At 49.8% G+C, this 20848-nt stretch overlaps 1 protein-coding gene across 1 annotated transcript in view; it reads left to right on the forward strand.

Moving 5' to 3' along the window:
- AKAP11 (A-kinase anchoring protein 11) overlaps nt 1-20848 on the forward strand; it is a 189068-nt gene that overhangs the window by 54787 nt on the left and 113433 nt on the right. Inside the window, exon 3 of the mRNA XM_082244878.1 lies at nt 3676-3786. Coding sequence (XP_082101004.1) covers nt 3676-3786 — 111 coding nt within the window. The remainder of the gene's footprint in view (nt 1-3675; nt 3787-20848) is intronic.

Below are 20848 nucleotides of genomic sequence, written 5' to 3' on the forward strand. Positions count from 1 at the left end.
TTTGCACAGTTCCACACACGATCTCTGCAAGCGGAGATCCTGGCCAGGTGGGACAGGCATCCTCATTCCCTGGAAAGGAGGATATCCTTGAGCCACCAAGTCAGAGCGGATCTTCTCGCCAGCCTGTCGGACTGGGGTGGCGTTCTGGGTAATTTGTCTGCCCAGGGCACTTGGTCGGAGGAGGAATCCTCCCTACTGGTAAATGTCTTGGAACTGCGAGCGATCAGACTATGTTTGCTCCGTTGGTCGGATCATCTTCGGGGCCGCCCTGTGCGTGTGCAGGCGGACAATGCAACTGCGGTCGCTTACATCAATCACCAAGGGGGCACCAGGAGTGCGCCGGCGGCCCAGGAAGTGACCAAAATTCTTTCATGGGCCGAGACGCAGGTCCCGGCAATTTCGGCAGTTCACATTCCAGGTGTGGAGAACTGGCAGGCCGATTATCTGAGCCACCAGACCCTGGACCAGGGGGAATGGTCCCTACATACAGAGGTGTTTCAGAGGCTGTGTGCGTGTTGGGGATCTCCGGAAGTGGATCTGTTCGCGTTTTGTCTAAACAACAAGGTGGGAAGGTTTGTGGCAAGAACACGCGATCCTCTGGCAGACGCCTTGGATGCGCTGGTGGTGCCTTTCCCCCGATTCAGTTGTTGTCCAGGTTCCTTCGCAGGTTGGTCTCGGAACTGAAGTTGGGGATTCTGGGGGCCCCGGACTGGCCGCGGCGGTCTTGGTACACAGACATCATGCAACTGGTCGTCGAGCCTCCCTGGCGGCTCCCATTACGAGACGATCTGCCGACTCAGGGGCCGATCTTCCATCCTGCTTTACAGTCGCTGGCTCTAATGGCGTGGCTGTTCAAAGCCAGGTCTTGAGAGATCGGGGTATCTTGTCGGCGGTCATTCCTACCCTACTCAAGGCTAGGAAGGCCTCGTCCGGTAAGATTTATTATCGTACCTGGAAGGCTTATTTCGCCTGGTGTGAATCGCAGGGTTTTCATCCTCGCTCCTTTTCGGTGGCGAGGGTGTTGGCCTTCCTGCAATCTGGTGTAGACCAGCGTCTGGCGCTGACCACTATTAAGGGTCAGTTGTCTGCGCTAGCAATTCATTTCCAGTGACCTTTTGCCGTCTAATTCCTTGATCCGCACTTTCATTCAGGGGGTGCGTCATCTGGCTCCCCCTAGGAGAGCGCCCTTACCTCCTTGGGACCTGAATTTGGTTCTGTCCATTTTGCAAGTCCTCCATTTGAGAACATCGGGGAGATTCCTCTGCCTGCGCTGTCACGGAAAGTCGCTTTTCTGGTGGTGATCACATCTGCTCGCAGAGTGTCGGAGTTGGCGGCCCTGTCTTGCTGCTCCCCTTACCTGGTTGTTCATAGGGATAAGGTGGTCTTGCAACCTCACCAATCTTTCCTTCCAAAGGTGGTATCCGATTTCCATCTTAACGAGGACATTATCTTGCCTTCGCTGTGTGCGAATTCTAAGCATCCTAAGGAGTTTGTTTTGCATTCCTTGGATGTAGTCCGGGCGATCAGGGTTTACCTGTCGTCTACTGAATCCTTCAGAAAGTCGGATTCTCTTTTTGTCCTTCCTGAGGGATCTCGGAAGGGTATGGCTGCATCTGCGGCAACCATTTCTAAATGGATCAGACAGACGATTGTACAGGCCTATTCAATTAGGGAATGGGTGCCGCCCTTCCCTGTCAAGGCGCACTCTACCAGAGCGGTGAGTGCGTCCTGGGTTTTCCGCCATCAGGCGTCGGTGGCCCAGGTGTGCAAAGCGGCGACTTGGTCGTCCGTGCACACTTTTTCCAAATTTTACAAACTTGATGTTTTGGCATCGGCAGATGCCTCCTTTGGCCGCAAAGTTCTGTGTGCGGCAGTGCCTTAAGGGTGACATGACGTTTAGCCTGTCCCCGCCTGTTGGGGTTGTTCCCCCTTTGTTAATTTGCTTTCCTGGATTTGTTCGCTCCTGTTAAGCCTTCCTGTTACCCAGCGTGTTACCTTTCTGGCTCAGATAAGGTTCTTTTCTCTGACCTGGGTGCTGCGTTGCCTTTGTGACGGTTGCGCTTCCCACCCCTCATGTCTACACTGCTTTGGGACATCCCATAAGTGAAGACTGTATGAGTGGGCGGCGACTGTCAGAGGACATTAGAGAAAATATAATTTTTGTAAGATCTTACCGTAAAATTATTTTCTCTGAGTCCTCTGACAGTCGCCGCCCCAACCCCTCTTTTCTGGGGTTCTTGGACTATCTACTGCTTGCTACCAAACTGATTTGCGAATGCTGCTAGCAGGGGGGTATTGGACCAGAGGGACAGCCCCCTATAGGTGTGTCTATGCAAAGTGTTTTGTGAATGTTTATAACAAAATCTTATGCCTAGCTTGCTCCTGTGGATAAGACCAATACCCATAAGTGAAGACTGTATGAGTGGGCGGCGACTGTCAGAGGACTCAGAGAAAATAATTTTACGGTAAGTTCTTACAAAAATTCTATTTTTTTGATGCCCATACCGATATTTTGGTCATTGGATATCGGTATCAGCCAATATCTGCTGATATTTTTTTTTTTTCTAAAGGTACTCCTTGTGGAGGGTTCTGGGGGTCTAAAAGACCCCAAACCCCTCCTCAGCACCGAAAAACATTCAAAACGCCAAGTTTGGCTGTTTTGAATGCTGTCAGTTTTTTAATTCGGCGCAGAGTACCCAGAAGTGATGTCATGATATCACGATATCACGTCTGGGTTTTTTACATGGCGATCCAGGTCTTCTCTTCGGCGGCGGTGGAGGTAGGATGCCCGGGTCTCCCGGTGGGAGGGTAGACCCGGGCGAGCCGCGGAAGGCGGTGGGAGGGGGGAGGGGACTTCCCCTCCCGCTCCTTGTAATGACAGCTGAGCGGCTTCTCAGCCGTATCGGTTGTCATTACAAGTCAGCCGACCGTTGGCTATGGACTCCGGTAACGGGGTGATGCCTCTAGCTGCAGGCATTACTACAGTACAAGCCCTTTACCTAAATATCGGCAATATCGGTAACCTCAGCAGGGGCCGATCCTGATATATCGGGGAAAGTGCAGATCGGCCCTCGATATATCGGTGTTGCTGATAATCGGTCGATCCCTAGTTAAAACTCCTGTAATGTTTGTTTTGCTGTCTGTGCCCCTGACCAGAAGATGTCACCTCCCTTTCTGTCCCTGTGACAACTGAATTTTGAACATTTTGGGTTGTTGTGGAAACCAGGATTGGCGATGAAGCTTCAGTGGACACCTTTTTTCCAAGAGAACTCTTAAAGGAGTGAATTTCCCTTCCTATGGGTAGATTTTCTCTCACTTCCTGTTGTCTCTCTCCGTTTGTAAGTAGGAGTTGTTCGTAAGTGGGATGTTTGTAACCCAGGGACCGCCTGTACAGAGGTATGGACAGGGAACTGGAGGAAGAAACTACAGGAGCATGAGATTGCACCCCTGATCCACTGATTGCAGATGCAGTGCTTTGCAGGTTCCTGTGAAAAAAATAAATGCACTTTTTTTTTTCTCTAAAAAGTATGTACATTTATTAGAAGGCAAACTTTCCATGCTTGTTCTATTTTAGAGCGAATAATAGCTTTTCTGAATAATACCCCAATGCATTTCAGCTGTCTGTGTGCATGTGTGGTTAGTTATTTCACTTCAGCTTTTTCTTTTCTTTTCCAGAATATCGGTGAGGGGCTGCTGAGTTCTATGAAATCAGTACTTCAAAGTAGGAAGGAGCTGTGTTCTATCACAGACTGTCTGAAGAGTGGCAACAAAGAGGATTTCATTGAGGTCAGTTTTTTCCACTGCTAACAGTTCAATTCCTTTTCATTTTTACATGTTACCACAACACTGCAAAGTACATAGCATTACTCCAAAGAGATCCAAAGCCTTTGTCAGTTTGTGAGCTATGTGAATCAAAGAATATAAACTTCTGTGAGAAGCATATTTTGTACATGGGTGTTCTGACAGTTAATACAGGCTTTTTGCTCAACTGCTACTACAGTGAATGTAATCTGTATGACCATCCCGAGCCGCTTGTTTTTGATGGACTTTTTTTTTTTCTTCTTTGTTCATTCTGATAATATGGGAAATCAGCTGCTTTGGAAATTAGGTCGTACACAGTTATGGCCACCCAGGCTCCGGGCCATTGCATTGTTTAGCTATTATACTTTTAAATGGTGTGAACTTTTCAACTAAGAAATTGGAGGAAGTTTATTCTTAGCATACTGCTTGTTAACTGGTAATACTATTGTCTAAGCTTTGTGGATGCCTTTTAGCTTAACGACATTTAAAGGAGATTTGAGTATTATTTACATCTATACTGGTATCAAAACCTAACCCCAGTTTCATTTAAAAAACTCCAATCACAACAAAACTGAAAAAAAAAAAAAAGAAGAATGTGAACAAGCGTAATTGCCTATTTTGTTCCATTTTCATAGAGAACAGCAAAAGTGTGCTTTCTGTTACATGGGATGAATATAGAATAATTGCGCATGCAGTTGGCATGTCAGTGAAGTGACAGTGAGCTTAGGAAGAGGGGGCAAAGTGGGGGTGAGTGTAGAAGTGCACACCGGTGCAGTGGTGGTGAGTGTAGAAATGCACAGCGGCGCAGTGGTAGTGAGTGCAGATGGGTACAGTGGCGGTAAGTGCAGAACTGCACATCAATGCAGTTGCGGTAAGTGCAAAAGTGCACGCCCATGCAGGTGGGGGGTGAGTGCAAAAGTGCATGCCCATGCAGGTGGGGCGCGAGTTCAAAAGTGCACGCCCAGTGCAAAAGGGGACCCCCATGCAGGTGGGGGGCGAGTGCAGAAGTGCACACCCATGCAGTCAAAATATCAGTGTAGTGGCTGTGAATGAAGAAATGGACATAGTTGCAGTGGCAGCAAGTGTGGGAGTGAATATAAGTGCAATGACGGCAAGTGTAGAAGAGTGCATCGGTACAGTGGGAATGTCAGTACATGAAAGGCAGCTGCTAGGGACTCAGGCTACCATCCACATGCAGCTGCTCTTTAGTAAATAAGCCTTGCTCAGGCTGATGGCACAAATCCATAAAAACGATCTTCAGAGCAGGGATGCAATGTATGGAAGTTTATTGAAGCCCAAAGCACAGACCTATTGGTGAACACCGCTTACGCCCCAAAGCATTTTGCAGTGGCAGGTGCTTCATCATGGCTGCAAGTGCAGAAGTTTGCATGGGTGCTGTGATGGTGAATGAAAATGCCTGCATCAGTCAGTGCTCTAGCGGACAGTAAAAAATTACCGTATGAAATGAAAGTGTACCGCGCTATGGATAAATACAACGTGCATTACCTAAATGCTGCTGTTCAAAAATTAGGTGAAACCAAAATTCTCAATATAAAGTGCCAATACACAGCGCAGAAAGGTTTGTGATATAACAATAAATACTAATAAATAATCACACCAAATAATTATAAATAATCATAAAGTGCAACGTGCAAACCATGTGCAAAAATTACTAAGCATGTACCATACCCCTTGTTAGGGTGTCATAAAATGTGGCATAATTCAACGTGATAGTCCAAGAAAAATATATAGTGATAGTACAATAAGTATAAAATATAAATATAGTGATAGTCCAATAAATATATATATATAGATAGTGATGTCAGCAAGTGTCCAAAGAAATCCAAAAAGTGCTTAAGTGTCAGAAGAGAAGTGCAGAATCATGCCATCAATCCAGTGCTGTGGAATGTGCCAATCCTCCCCCTTTGGATGTTCAACTTACCGGACTCAATGACCCCTAGGCTGTATAGCTGAGTGGGTCAAAAAGGCTTGTGTCCCAGTAAGGAACCTGGTTGAAAATCCTTGGAGGTCTGATATCTGTAGTTCTCAATGGCCCGATATGCATATATAGAGGGAAGAAGCTCTCAATAGTGTAACTCCGTGATATAACTTTTATTTGCAATACACATAGAGTGACACTCACATTTTGTAGAGTAAAATCAGGCTGGTAATAGGTAAAGAGTTGATCTAGTATCGCTTCCTGGCCGCGGTGTGCGCTCGGGATTTATCCTTGATCCCGGCATGTGTTCCACTGTACTGGAAGTAACGTGACGACGACCGTAAGCCGGAAATTGTGTCAACGCGTTTCGCCCTCCCCTTTGGGCGTTATTAAAGATGTGGTGAAAAATGACCGGTTCAGTGCCTGGGTTTAGTACAAAAGTGCCCACTGGTGCAGTGGTAGACAATGGGGTAGCAGCATTCTTTGATGCAGTGGCAACAAATGCAGAGGTATGCGTCAGTGCAGTGGATGACATGTAAATGAGTGGTGATGAGTGAAGAGATGCAGCATGATAAACACTAAAATTGCAGCGAGTGTGGAAGTGTGGATGGGTGCTGAAGTGATGAGTGCAGAGGTACTCATTTGTGCAGTGGTGGAACCTGTGAGTCTGGGTTATGTTGCAGCAAGTGCAGAGGTGTGTTGGGACATGTGAGGCTCTAAGATCATGTATGTTGCTGAAGATGGGACACATGGCAGGCTTTGTAACCAGTTTAGAGACTGCATGTCCAATATGGCAGCACTTTTACACAGGAAGTGGTTTGGAGATTCGCATGGCCATCTAGTGCATGCGCACCCGAGGCTGATGTGCATATATCTAGTGCAAGTCTTTCGAGTCGCCTTCACAATCTTTACAATGATTTAAAAATTGAGCCTCACTGGAACCCATAGGAAAGTCAGAGTTGGTCTCCTAGTACTGGAGCTGCACATGACTATGGTCCCTTTCACACAAGCTTTCTGATCAGGTCTGCCTGTCAGTTTTTCAGGCGGACCTGATCGGATGCTCCGTGCACCCTTATGGAGAAGCGGATGTCAGCGGTGACATGTCCGCTGACACCCGCTGCCATCTGGTTCAATCCTGTCCGTGAAATTCAGACAAATGGAAACCCTATTTCTCTTACGTCCTCCGACAGTCGCCGCCCACTTCATATTCATCACCAATGGGGTTATGTCCTTTATTCCGTAGGAGTAGCTAGGCAATAGAATATGTTAGTACAAAGACTTTTAACATATCCCACCCCCAGGGGGTGGTCCCCTCAGTACATAACCCTCCACTTCCTGTATCCAACTCAGTTTCATTTGTCTAGCTGTCAGGAGTAGCTGGAAGTTTCTGTGCTGGGGCACCTTGTCTCAGCTCTCTTTCCTTTCTTTGGATTTTATTTGAGTTTTTTCTCTCTTTCTTGTTAGCTGTTATTTTACCAGCGTTAGTTAGTTCTTCGGAAGAAGAGGATCATGCGGGCTGCGTCTCGGGCTGACCCTTCTGGTAGCAGGCTGTGGGTCAGTGGTTTCTCAGCCCGCCATCGAGCGTTCAGTCAGGTATCGCTCCTGAGTTATCTGAACGACCCATCCCTGTTCCGTGCAGGGATGCTAGGTGAGGTGGCTACCTCACCGGACGCTGTGCGGTTTCTCAACCCACCTTCTGATGCGTCCTGGATGCGACTCTCCCTGCCTTATGTGCAGCGGTTTGTTCGCCTGTGCGGGTCCCCCACGCCATGTAAGAGGTAAGTGCATTTATGTGGGGACCTGTCTGTCTGGGGGGTGTCAGTCTGGGACTGTGTACCTTGCCCTGTGTTCACACTATTACGTTTTCCCTATCTCTCACATTGCATGCTGTGGGCTGCAGGAGGGGGGGCTGGCTGCACTCTGTCAGTTTTCTGTCTGTGTGAACGGCTGTGTGCTGTGGGGCTTGAGTTTCTCATGCTTGGGGCACATTACAGCGCCGCTGCGGCAGTTTACCATGTTCCTTTTTTGGGCAGATGGTGTGTTTTACTTCACCCTTATGGGGTGTGGGAGCGGCGGTTTCGGCGCCAAAACGGCGCCATTTTGGCTGCGATCGCTCCGGCCGCATGTTTTACATGCATGGCGGCCATTTTCTTGTAGCCTCCATAGGCTTTAATGGAGCGCCCTGTATGCCAGCACTTCCTTTCCTTCAGGAGCACCGCAGGCAGCAGCAGCAGCACCGATCTCTACAGGTTCATTTCTCTCTATTCCCTGTATCCTACCTTGGTATACTTGTCCCTGTGGGGGTCCCTTGTGTGGGGTGCTTAGTGTGAGTGGGCTACGATCGCAGCGCTCTCTTAAAGGGGCGGTCACCCATTTATTTTTGCTACTACAGGGGCATGGATTCTCAGGAATGCTAGTTTCCTGCCAATTTAGTGGGAAGCCGGGGGACTGCGGTTTCCCCCCCCGGGGGGGATTTGGCTGCGATTGTGGCTAGCCTTGCGACTCAGGTGCAAATGCTGGTGGCTGCTCAATCCTCTAAAAGGCCCAGAGTTTCAATTTCCTCTGATTCAGAGGGTGATGGTACTGGGGCTGCTGTGGCAGAGATCTCCTTATCGGGGTCTCGTTCCTCCCTGGACCTTATAGGGTCAGAAATGGAGGCTGAGGTAGAGGGGGTTGATAATTCTCCCCCTGGCTCGTCTGAAGAGCTTGCATTCAAATTGGTTGCTTCTATCAAGCAAACTCTGCGTTTGGAGGAGGACGCATGTCCTCCAGCTGCCTTGGCGGCTTATGGGACGCAGAAAAGGCGCAAATCATCGCAGATGTTTCCATGCACTGATGATTTTCAGCGCGCTGTGAAAGAACGATGGCGTAATATACGCAAACCTTTTGCTGTACCAAGTAGGTTTAAGCTGCGCTATCTTTTTACGCCCGCTACTGATGGCCGTTGGTGTGTCCCCCATCCGGTGGACCATGCGTTAGCAGTTTTGAACAAGTCCACTGCGATTCCTGCTGAAGACACCCCGGTGTTCCGGGATGCCACGGACAAGAGGATGGAGCCCCTTGCCCGTTGCTCCTGTTCTATTATGGGTTCTATGTTGAAAGCTTTATTTGCTTCACTTATGGCGGCCCAGGCGGTCGCGAGCTGGACGCAGGTGCTTAGGCGTGTCCTGGTGGCTGATTCTGCCCCCCAGGCGACTTTGGATATGGTGGATCAAATCCACCAGGGTGTCATGTATTTGTGTGATGCGGACCTGGATATGGTTCCGTTGGCTGCACGTGTACACAGTGTGGCAGTGTTATCTCGCCGCCCGGTTTGGTTGAAGTGTTGGTCTGTGGATCAATCTTCACGTAAGACCTTGGCCAATCTGCCTTTTGATGGTTCTCGCCTTTTTGGCGAATCCCTGGATGCCCTAATTAAAGGGGTCACGGGGGGTAAGAGCACGCTCTTACCTCAATCCCACGAGACTAAGACGGCTCCTGGAAAAAAGAATGCCTTCTTTCGGCCCCCTCAGGGGTCCTTTCGTGCCTTTCGGTCACACTTTGGGGCAGCCGTCCATGGGTCAAGGCTCCCGCCAGAAGCCGTGGGCAGGTAAGCAAAAGTCCGGCCAATCCGGTTCTGCGGCCCACAACAGTGCGGCCTGAAGGGGCGCCCTCACCCAATTCACAGGAAATCGTTCGATCTGGCTACTAGATCGAGTTTCTCTCTCGGCCGGAGAGCAGATTTTTTCCCTCAAGTCTTCTGTTATCCCCGGAGCGTTTGCGGGACCTGCATCTAGCGGTGCAGGACCTGAGGGCTCAGGGAGTGGTGGTTCCGGTGCCTCATCGGGACAGATTTCGAGGGTTCTATTCCAATCTGCTCACCGTGCCCAGGAAGGAGGGCAAGGTGCGTCCGATTCTGGACTTGAAGGCGCTGAACCGCTTTGTGCGGGTGCGCAAGTTCCGCATGGAATCCCTGCGGTCGGTGGTGGCTGCCCTGGTTCCGGGGGAGTTCATGGCTTCCATCGACTTGAAGGATGCGTATCTTCACATCCTGATTTTCGAGGGTCACCAGAGGTATCTTCGATTCGCCATAGCGGAAGATCATTACCAATTTGTGGCGTTGCCTTTTGGTCTCGCCTCGGCTCCGAGGGTGTTCACCAAAGTGCTGGCACCGGTTCTGGCTTTGTTGAGGGCCCAGGGCATTTCGGTTCTGGGGTATCTGGACGATATTCTGGTTCGGTCTGCGACCAGCCAGAGTCTGGAGAAGGATCTGTCCGTCACGTTGCAGACTCTGTAGGAGTTTGGTTGGACGATCAATTTTCCAAAGTCGACATTGTGCCCATAGGTTCGGATTTCTTACCTGGGTATGATTCTGGACTCTGTCCAGGCGAAGGTCTTCCTGCCGGAAGAAAAACTCGCAGCTCTTCAGGAGGGAGTCAGGTCCCTCAGGGACGTTCCATCTCCGTCCATTCGGACGTGCATGCGGTGTCTGGGATTGATGGTCTCGGCTTTCGAGGCGATTCCCTTCGCCCAGTTTCACACACGGGATCTCCAAGCGGAGATGTTGTCCAAGTGGGACGGGCGTCCGCAGTCTCTGGATCTCCAGATGTCATTGAGTTCTCAGACCAGAAGGGATCTTCTGTGGTGGCTTCAATCCCCCTCAGTATCGGGGGGCAAGTCTTTTCGTCCCCTTTCATGGTCGGTGATCACCACGGACGCCAGCCTGTCTGGCTGGGGTGGTGTTTTGGGCGTTCTGTCCGCCCAGGGTGTTTGGTCGACGGAGGAATCCTCCCTTCCGATCAACGTTCTGGAACTGCGAGCGATACTCCTCTGTCTTCGTCGTTGGACGGACAATCTTCACGGCTACCCGGTTCGGGTGCAGACGGACAATGCCACGGCGGTGGCTTACATCAATCACCAAGGGGGCACCAGGAGTGCCCGGGCGGCTCGTGAAGTGGCCGCGATTCTGTCTTGGGCCGAGACGCATGTCCCGGCAATATCGGCAGTTCACATTCCGGGGTTGGAAATTTGGCAGGCGGTTTATCTGAGCCGCCAGACCCTGGACCAGGGGGAATGGTCCCTTCACCCGGCTGTCTTCCAGATGTTGTGCGCGAGGTGGGGTCTTCCGGAGGTAGACCTGCTCGCGTCTCGTCTGAACAACACAGTACCACGGTTCGTGGCAAGGACGCGCGATCCTCGGGCAGACGCGTCGGACGCGTTGGTTGCCCCGTGGCTTCAGTACCAACTGATGTATGCGTTCCCACCGATTCAATTGCTGTCCAGGTTCCTTCGCGGAACCGACCACGGTGATTCTTGTGGCACCGGACTGGCCTCGCCGGTCCTGGTACGCAGACCTCGTAAATCTGGCAATCGACGCCCCGTGGCGTCTGCCTCTTCGAGAAGATCTTCTGTTGCAAGGACCGATCTTCCATCCTGCTTTACAGTCGCTGGCTTTGACGGCCTGGCTGTTGAAACCGAGGTCCTGAAGAACAGGGGTCTTTCCCCTGAGGTCATTCACACCTTAATAAATGCGAGGAAGTCTTCCTCGGGGAAGGTTTATTACCGTACTTGGAAGGCGTATTTTGCCTGGTGCGAATCCAGGGGTTTCTCTCCTGACACTTATTCAGTGTCTAGGGTGTTGCCCTTCCTTCAGACGGGTGTTGACCAGCGTCTGGCGCTGGCCACGATCAAGGGTCAGGTGTCTGCTTTGGCCGTTCTTTTTCAACGGCCTGTGGCATCTGATTCTTTGGTTAGCACTTTTGTGCAGGGGGTACGTCATCTGATCCCTCCTAGGAGGGACCCTCTTCCCCCTTGGGACTTGAATCTAGTTCTATCAGTATTGCAGCGTGCTCCTTTTGAAAGGATCAGGGAGATCTCGCTGTCTTTGTTATCCAAGAAGGTCGCCTTTTTGGTGGCTATCACCTTGGCTCGTCGAGTGTCGGGGCTGGCAGCCTTGTCCTGCAAGTCTCTGTATCTGGTTGTGCATTTGGACAAGGTGGTCTTGCGACCTAACCCTTCTTTTCTTCCAAAAAGGGTTTCGGACTTTCATCTCAATGTGGACATTGTCCTACCTTCGCTTTGCGCGAAGCCGAAGCATCCGACGGAGGTGTTGCTTCACTCCTTGGATGTTGTCCGGGCGATTAGAGTCTATCTCAAAGAGTCTTTTCGCAAGTCGGATGCCTTGTTTGTCCTTCCGGAAGGTCCTCGGAAGGGCATGGCGGCGTCGGCTTCTACAATCGCCAAATGGATCAGACAGACCATTGATCAGGCCTATGCTTTGAAGGGGAAAGTTCCCCCTGTACCTGTGAAGGCGCACTCTACCAGATCTCTGAGTACGTCTTGGGCCTGTCGTCATGGGGCCTCTGTGGCCCAGGTGTGTAAGGCGGCGACTTGGTCGACCGTACACACTTTCACGATATTCTACAGAGTAGATGTTCAGGCATCGGCTGATGCTTCCTTTGGCCGCAAGGTTCTTAGTGCGGCAGTTCCCTAGAGCCCTTGTTACGGGTTCTTTGGCTTTTTGGGATATTTGTTTTTTCCCTGGGTTTTCTTGCTCCTGTTGAGCGAGTGTTTTGTTCTTATGCCCAACTGGTTTCCTTCCTTTGGTAAGGTTCCTTTCTCTGATGGGGAGACGGCGTTGCCTTGGGCGCGGCTGCGTTCTTCCCACCCCTCATGTTTACACTGCTTTGGGACATCCCCATTGGTGATGAATATGAAGTGGGCGGCGACTGTCGGAGGACGTAAGAGAAAACGGAATTTTTGTAAAATCTTACCTGTAAAATTCCTTTCTCTGAGTCCTCCGACAGTCGCCGCCCCCGCCCCTCTTTTGGGGTTTTGATGTACTCTCTACTGCTATTCCACTGAAACTGAGTTGGATACAGGAAGTGGAGGGTTATGTACTGAGGGGACCACCCCCTGGGGGTGGGATATGTTAAAAGTCTTTGTACTAACATATTCTATTGCCTAGCTACTCCTACGGAATAAAGGACATAACCCCATTGGTGATGAATATGAAGTGGGCGGCGACTGTCGGAGGACTCAGAGAAAGGAATTTTACAGGTAAGATTTTACAAAAATTCAGTTTTTCCATCCGTCTGGAGAATCAACTGACTGTTTTCATTTGATTTCCCATAGAGGAGAGCAGGGCTCTGATAGGTCCATCTCTGCAAAGTAAGCGGAGACAGACCTGTCATCCGTCTGTTCAGCAGGATCAACTGATTAATCCCCGCTGAGCAAAACTGAGTCCGCCAGGCGGAAAGCTCATGTAAGAAAGCACCCTAAAGGTAGATAGAGGCAGAAGGCGGCCAGTAACCGCTTCATGTGTGAGCGTGCCTCCTTCCCCAAGTGATGTCACCCCCACACAGCAAATTGAGAGTGCAACATGGGCTGGTGACAACACTGTCTGCTGCCATTGTCTGTTTAATGTCCAGCCACATAATAATTTTTTTTTTTTTGGTTTCTGTTTAACGGCTATCCAGGACTTTAGTAAATAGATTCCCCCCTCAGTTCCTGCCCTGCTGACATATAACGAGATTGGAGGTGATGGCAACTCTCGAACAGCAACACTGACCAGAATTGAAAAAAATATTTGGTAGTGTAGGGGGAAGACTAGAATCCCTTTAGGTCACATTTTTAGTTCTGTGTCCCAGTGACACCCACTACCATCCGGTCCGATCCTGTCCATGGTATTCAGACGGATGGAAACCCTATTTTCCATCTGTCTGGAGGATCGCCTGTCCGTTTTTATCCGATTTCCCATAGAGGAGAGTGGGGCTCTGACAGGTTCGTCTCTGCCAAGTAAGTGTAGATGGACCTGTCATCCGCTTGGTCAGCGGGGATCCGCGGATCTATCCCTGCTGAGCAAAACTGAGTCCGCCGGGTGGAAAGCCTGTGTGAAAGGACCCTAAAGGTAGATAGAGGCAGAAGGCGGACAGTCACGACTTCATGTGTGAGTGTACCTCCTTCCCCAAGTGATGTCACCCCCCACACAGCAAATTGAGAGTGCAACGTGTGCTAGTGAACACTGTCTGCTGCCATTGTCTGTTTTATGTCCAGCCACATAATCATTATTTTTTTTGGTTTCTGGTTTTTAACGGCTATCCAGGATTTCAGTAGGCCGATTCCCCCTCAGTTCCTGCCCTACTGACCTATAACCAGACCAGAAGTGATGGCATCTCTCGAACAGCAACACTAACCAGAATTGAAAAAATGATTTGGTACCGAAGGGGGAAGACTAGATCCCCTAGTTCTGTGTCCCAGTTTCAGTTTTCCTTCTTTTCCTGTCTGGTAAAATGTTTTTCCTCTTTCGTTCATCGACGGACACAGCGCTCCATAAATCATAATTACTGGGCTATATTGCCTCCTCCCAGAAGAAGGACTAGACAGAACAAAAAACTCTTGGCTAAGCCCATGAGCCATCCTCAGCTGGTATATAACCCCACTCTCTGCTCCTGCTCCAGGTAATTAGTTTTAATCTGTCTAGTAAGATCTTAGGCTCCCTGCTGGGATCTCTTGGTCCTAGCAATTTTTTCTCCTTCCTTGCATCATCTTTATTTTTTTCTCTTGGGAGAGCTACAATCAACTGCTGGCCTGGGCGACGGGCTGGATAATCTAGATTTAGTGGTCCCCCCCAGCCCAGCCAGCAAGTGCTTGCAGACCGCAGCAACGAGCTAGGTTGGCCGCGACATAGCCTCATGGACAGAGGCTGGCCCACGAGTTTAGCGTCTCGCAGGGTCGTGCCCGAGTCACAGCGTTACCTTGGCCGACCGCCCCCCTGCTCAGGTGGCGAGAAGTTTGTCTTGAGCATCACCTGCACCATGGAAGGGTAAATACAGCCCCCCCCCCCCTTTGGATAGTTTTGGGGTGGAAGCAGGCACCCTCCCGGGATGGTCGGACCTGCCTGCAGGTTCCCTCCTCCCATCCTAAAATCCTTCGATTGAGTGCCCCCCCCCAAGACTGGTGGGGGTCCCAAGGCAGGCGGCAGAGACCTCTGGGGCGTCTCTCCCATCATTTCCTATTTGTTTAAGTGGTGCGTATCCTGCCCTGACAGTATGGGGGGGGGGTCCAGTGCACAAGGTGCATGCCCTACTGTGTGTGGGTATGGGGCAGTTTGGGGGTCCCCAGTACAGAGGGCGCAGCAGAGCACACAGCGGAGTTCCCCTAAATGTTGTCCCTGCCTGGGGTGTACAGTACCTTTTTAGTGAGGGGGTTTCCTTGCAGAGGGCACAGCAGTTAGGAAGGCACAGCATGGGCAGCATGCTTTCAGCATCCTCTGGAGCCAGGGGCCATGTTTGGGCAAGTCTGATGACGTAATAGCGGGCATTTTCCCTTGGTTTGGCTAGTCTCTGGCCGGCGGCCAGGTTTGTGTAGTCCGGTGACGTCATGGTGGCCATTTTCCCTTGGTCGGCGAGACGCTGGACATGGCCAGAACCTCATGGAGAGGCGGGAGCTCTTCCTCTTCCTCCTCAGTCTTCTCTTCCTGTCCCATGATATATGAAGCCGATGGTGTCCATGGGTTGCTGGGTCTGGATTTTCAACACTCCTCTTGTCGATAGGGTGAGTCCTTGGGGGTGTCTGTTATCTTTCTGCTGATAGGTACCCTCAGCTTTGGGGGGGGGATCCTTTAGTGGTGCTTAAAGATCGTTTGTACTGCAAGGTCTTCCTTTCCTTATGGAGCCTCAGGGTCACATCTTCCCCACTGGACGCCTTATGGAGGTGGCAAGTCACTTGGAATCCCAGCTTCCCATGGTTGCGCTGACGGTGGTCCTGCAGTCCTTAGTATCCTGGGTGGAAGTGGTGTGTGGCAAAGGCCCAGGAGAAAGCGTCCCCCATCTTCCCCTGCTCAGTCTGTCTCCTCTCATTCTGAGCCTGATGCCACTGTGGGCATGACCCATCCAGAGGGGATTAATATTGCACCCCCAGATCCATCTGATAGTGAGTCTGATTCCTCAATGATCGCAGCAGCGAATGAAAAAGCGCTGGTGGACGCACTTATTACTGCAGTGTGTGAGACTTTAAAAATGAAAAATGCTGCTGAGGTGGCCACGGACATGGCTGTGTCTTTTGGTGCGCAGAAGTCACTTCGCACACCAAAGGTGTTTCCTTATATGCCTTATTTTGACAGGTTTACCTATAAGGAATAGGAATAACCAAAGTTACCCTTTGTGGTCCCCAATCGTTTTGCAGTACGTTACCCTTTTGAGGAGTCACTTTTAAAAAAGTGGACTAGTCCACCAGTTGTGGGCCCTCCTGTTTCCAGGTTGACTAAAGCAACCATGATCCCAGCAGAGCAATCCCTGTCCTTTTAAAGACCCGGCTGACAGGAAAGCGGAGGCTGTGACATGCAGCGTGTTTACAATGGCTGGTTCTGCATTGCGACCATTTTTAGCCTCGGCACTGGTGTCTCAGACCCTAACTGAGCGGGCAAAGCTTTTGCACCAGGCCTGGGGGGGCAGGGGGGGAGTTCCCGCTGCTTATGTTGATTTAGCGGACCAGTTGGTCCACGGGTTGCAGTTTTTTGTGATGCAGCTTTAGATACAGCTCCTGTGCTGTCCAAACTTTTAGTTTCATTGGTGGTGATTAGGCACGTGCTATGACTTAAGAATTGGTCTGCAGACCAAGCCTCTAAGAAAGCTTTCATGAATCTGCCCTTTCAAGGCGATCGCCTGTTTGGGGCTACTCTTGATGACATCATTAAGGGTCTCACGAGGGGGGGAAGAGTACCTTCCTGCCACAGTCTAGGAAAGGGAAGGAGCTTCGTCGCAGACAGGGGCTCTCCTTCTCATCCCATAGAAAATTATTTTGTGCTTCTGGGACTGAGAATAATGGAAATGGAGCTTAGATATCTTCCCCAGGAGGTTTCAAGCAACTTTGGTCTGGTAAGCCTAGAGCTAGCTTCTCTGGACCCACAGACAGAACCCCTCCAGTGTGAAGGTCTGCCCTCACTCATTATTGGGGTGGGGGGACATCTTCACTGGTTTACGGTTCCATGGACCTCCGTCGTGAGGCAAAGTTTGTCCTTTCCAGGTCTTTTAGGTCCGTAGTCTCCTTGTGCAGATTTAATTCCTGCAAAGGTTTGGGTGACGTCCGAAATACCTAAGGTCCCCCCTGTCCAGGGATTTGCATTACCTAGGTGTAATTTGTATATATTTTTATTTTTTAATTCCTTATTTAAAGGTATGCAAAAGAAAAGTAGACAGTAGTAAGACATGTTATCACAGTCCTGGGATCCGTTATCTGTGGTACATAATAGGGAATAAACTAATGTAGGTTGATAGTTATTAACCAAAACATATATCAACTGTCAGTTCATTAACAGAACATAACTGACAATTCAAAATAATAGGTAATTTGTAGGAAAAGACATTGCCATGTGATAGACCACAGGTGTCAAACACAAGGCCCGCGGGCCGAATGCGCCCCCCCAGGTCATTTCATGTGGCCCTCACACCTCTCCTGCAGCTGCAGCACCCCCCTTTTCTCTGCCCCCACCTTGTCTCAGTAGTCAACAGCAGATGGGACAGAACTCCTTTGCCAGATCCAGTGCTTCCCTGTGCAGCTTTGCCCACCCAGTAGTCCACAGCAGAGAGGAGGGCTGAACTCCTCCTACAGATCCTGCACCTCTCTGTGCAGCCGCAACACCACCTTGTCTCTGCCTCCCCTGGTCTCAGCATTCAGCAGACTTATTCCTGGCAGAAGCACAAGGTAAGGGAGTGCATTGTGATGTAAGGAAGGGTGGGTGACTCTTGACTTCTGATGGTGGGGGGGGGGGGGTCTTGACATCTAATGTAAGGGTGTAAGGGGTCGTGGGGGTGCTCTGGACATCTAATCTTACAGATATAACCGGCCCTTTGAGGGCAACCACAATGCTGATGTGGCCCGCGATTAAATTTAGTTTGACACCCCTGTGATAGACAGTGCTAGAAGGAACATGCCTCGTATGAACCTAATAATAGATTCCGGTGGGGTTCATGACTCTATCTCTTGGCCGGTATTAGGAGGTAATGATCCTCTGACAATAGGGGTAATGATGACTACACACGCGATATTCCTACCAGCTGATATGTGCATACCGAAAGGCATTTTCAAATGGTTTCAGACAGAAAAGAGGACACCTTGTCATAGAGAAGAAGAGAAAAGGGGATGGGGTGAAACAGATGGAAAGGATGGGGGTGGGAAGGGGAGAAAGAGGAAAAAAAAAAAAGAGGGTGAGGGGGTCTGCAGTGGTGGTGTCTACACTAAGCAATAAGCACTCAGTTATTTATGAGTAGTATAGATATTCATCCGAAAAATGAAACCTGTCCCAGTAAAGCCAATGCATATTGTGCTCCTCTGTCTTGTCTCTGAGGACTGCAGCGAGATGTCTTATTTGTTGAATGTCATTCACTCTGGCAAACCATTGAGATATAAGGGGAGGCGTTTGTTGTTTCCACATATTGGGAATACAAGCCCTGGCGGCATTCAGGAGATGCTTCAGTAAGAATTTACGGTATCTTTTACTTGACATAGGCGTCAGATTAGGAAGCATCACAGCTGGGTTGTCGATTAGAGAGTAGTCTGTGAATTTGTGCATGATTTGCAAAACCTGTTGCCAAAAAGGGCAAATCACGGGACAATCCAAAAAAACCTAAATAAATGTGCCAGTCTGGGTACCACAATGCCAGCAAAGTGGGTTATGTCCTGGAAAGAGGGACGATAGCACTGAGGACGTCCGGTAGCAGCGCTTTAAGATTTTGCAAGATGTCTCTTGATATTTACCAGAAAGGGAAGATTTGTGTGCGTAGAAGATTATCCGATTCCTTTGGTCCTCCGAGAATGTGGTATTTAGATCTCTTTCCCACCAGTGCCATCTTAAGAGCATTATAGGGCCCCGGGCAATGCAGTGCACTGGGGCCCCACCTATGCAGTCACCCACGAGAATAAAAATGCAAATTATCGATAAGGCGATATTTATTGGTACAGCAGTGCCAGGCTAATGACGACGGGTCCAGTGAATACACACAAGGACGGGAGTCAGACTCAACTGTCCTGTGTGTGCCTGTTCCATGGAGGCAGACAGGCATTCCTACAGTTGTGGGCTCCCCCCTCCACGGCTCAAGTGGTTTGACAGCAGCGCAGGGCCGACGGGTGCTTGCCTCCTGCTAAGTTTGGTGGCGGGATGCAATGGGAATCAGGACTAATTCTTGGCTGGGGCAGAGTCACTGGGCAGGTGGGGCCCCCAGGCAACTGCCCAGCATGCCAATTCGGTAAGATGACCCTGTTTCTCAATTGAACATATACGACTGGTCCTTGCTGAGAAGTAACTGTGAGTAAAATTACATAAGAAACAGAGGGATTTTCTAATCCGTCCCTCACCCACACAGAGATCTTTAAATGACGTTGGTTGTCTTCAAAACCTGGAGTGATCAGGAAGGGTTTGTGATTTTAATTCTGACCAGGGTGGTGCTTCCTCTGGACAATCTTCAGGAACCACAGGGCGTGATTCACCGGCTGCTACCACCCAGACAGTTCTCTCTCCCGAATTTACATAGTTACATAGTCCAGTTGAAAAAAGACTCAAGTCCACCTGGCTCAAAAAAAAAATAAAAATTACAAGACTTGCATACAGGCCGTAAATGTCACTAGATGGGGCACTGTAAGGCCAGTATCCTCCTTGGCTCCAGCTTATTCCGCAGTTCCTGCAAGGAATCAAGGGGGAGGGTCTTCCAATCAATCTGCTGGCCATAAACATCCCTTGGGGGCTACCACTCAGAGAAGACCAGTTGTCCAAAGGGCTGATCTACCATTCTGCTTGACAGTCGCTGGCTTTAATGGCTTAGCTATTGAAAAGCCAGGTACTGAGGGATAGAGGTTTGTCTGGATTAGTGATCCCTACTATAGTGAAGGCGACAAAATAGTCTTCCAGCAAGATATACCATCGTATGTGAAAAGCGTACATTTCTTGGTGTGAGTCGATTGGCACTCATCCTCGTTTCTTTTCTGTGGCTCGGATCTTAGCCTTTCTTCAACGGGGCTTTGAGCAGAAATTAGCCTTGAGTACGATCAAGGGACAGGTATCTGCCTTGGCAACCTTTCTTCAGTGACCCCCTAGCCACACCCGCTCTTTAGTTTGTACCTTCATTCAGGGGGTTCGACATGTGGCTCCACTGTTCTAGACATGGGATTTAAGTCTAGTGTTTTCGGTTCTCCAGAAACCTCTATTTGAGAATATTCAGGAGATTCCCTTGCCTACGTTATACCACATTCTTGGTGGCTATTACCTCGGCCTGCAGGATTTCGGAGTTGTTGGCACTATCCTCTCATAGTCCATATTTAGTGGTCCATAGGGATAAAGTGGTTCTTCGTCCCTGTCCGTCATTCCTGCCCAAAGTTGTCTCTGACTTCCATTTGAATGAGGACATTGTGTTGCATTCCTTGGGATGAGCCTCAACTGACTTATCCCAAGTAATTTGCTTTGCATACCTTGGATGTGATTCATGCGATTCTGGTGTATCCTGCAGCTACGGAGTCCTTTCGGATGTCAGACTCGCTTTTGGTGGTTACGGACGGACCAAGGAAAGGGCTGGCCGCTTTTTCGGCTACCATCTCCGATGGATCAGACAGATGGTAACTCAGGCCTATTCTATTAAAGGTTGGTCGGGTTCCTCATTTCCCTGTCACGGCACATTGTACTGGGACGTGCGTCTTGGGTCTTCCATCATCAAGCATCAGTATCTCAATTTTGCAAGGCAGCCACATGGTCGTTGGTGCATACGTTCACAAAATTCTACAACGTAGATACTTTGACATCTGTGGATGCTTCTTTTGGCTGCAAGGTTTTGCAGACTGCTGTTTTAAGAGGGGCTGTTCCCTCCTTGAGGGGTGTTTTTCTTTAAACTTTTATTTTTCAGATGGGGCTCCTGTGTGACCCGGTTAAGGCTCCTGTGTCCTGGTTAAGGGCACTTATGTTTAGCCTTGGGTTATTTTCCCCACCCCTTATTTTCCTTTTGGCACTACTTTTGAATGTCCCAGTAGTTATGATTTATGGAGCACTGTGTCCGTTGATGAACGAAAGAGAAAATGTGTTCATCAACAGACCCAGCTCTGCTTAATCATAGACTATAGGGTTATGCTCCTCCCACTAGGGATAGG

Source organism: Pelophylax lessonae (assembly GCF_965119305.1).
Source record: "Pelophylax lessonae genome assembly, chromosome: 2".
Lineage (NCBI taxonomy): Eukaryota > Metazoa > Chordata > Amphibia > Anura > Ranidae > Pelophylax > Pelophylax lessonae.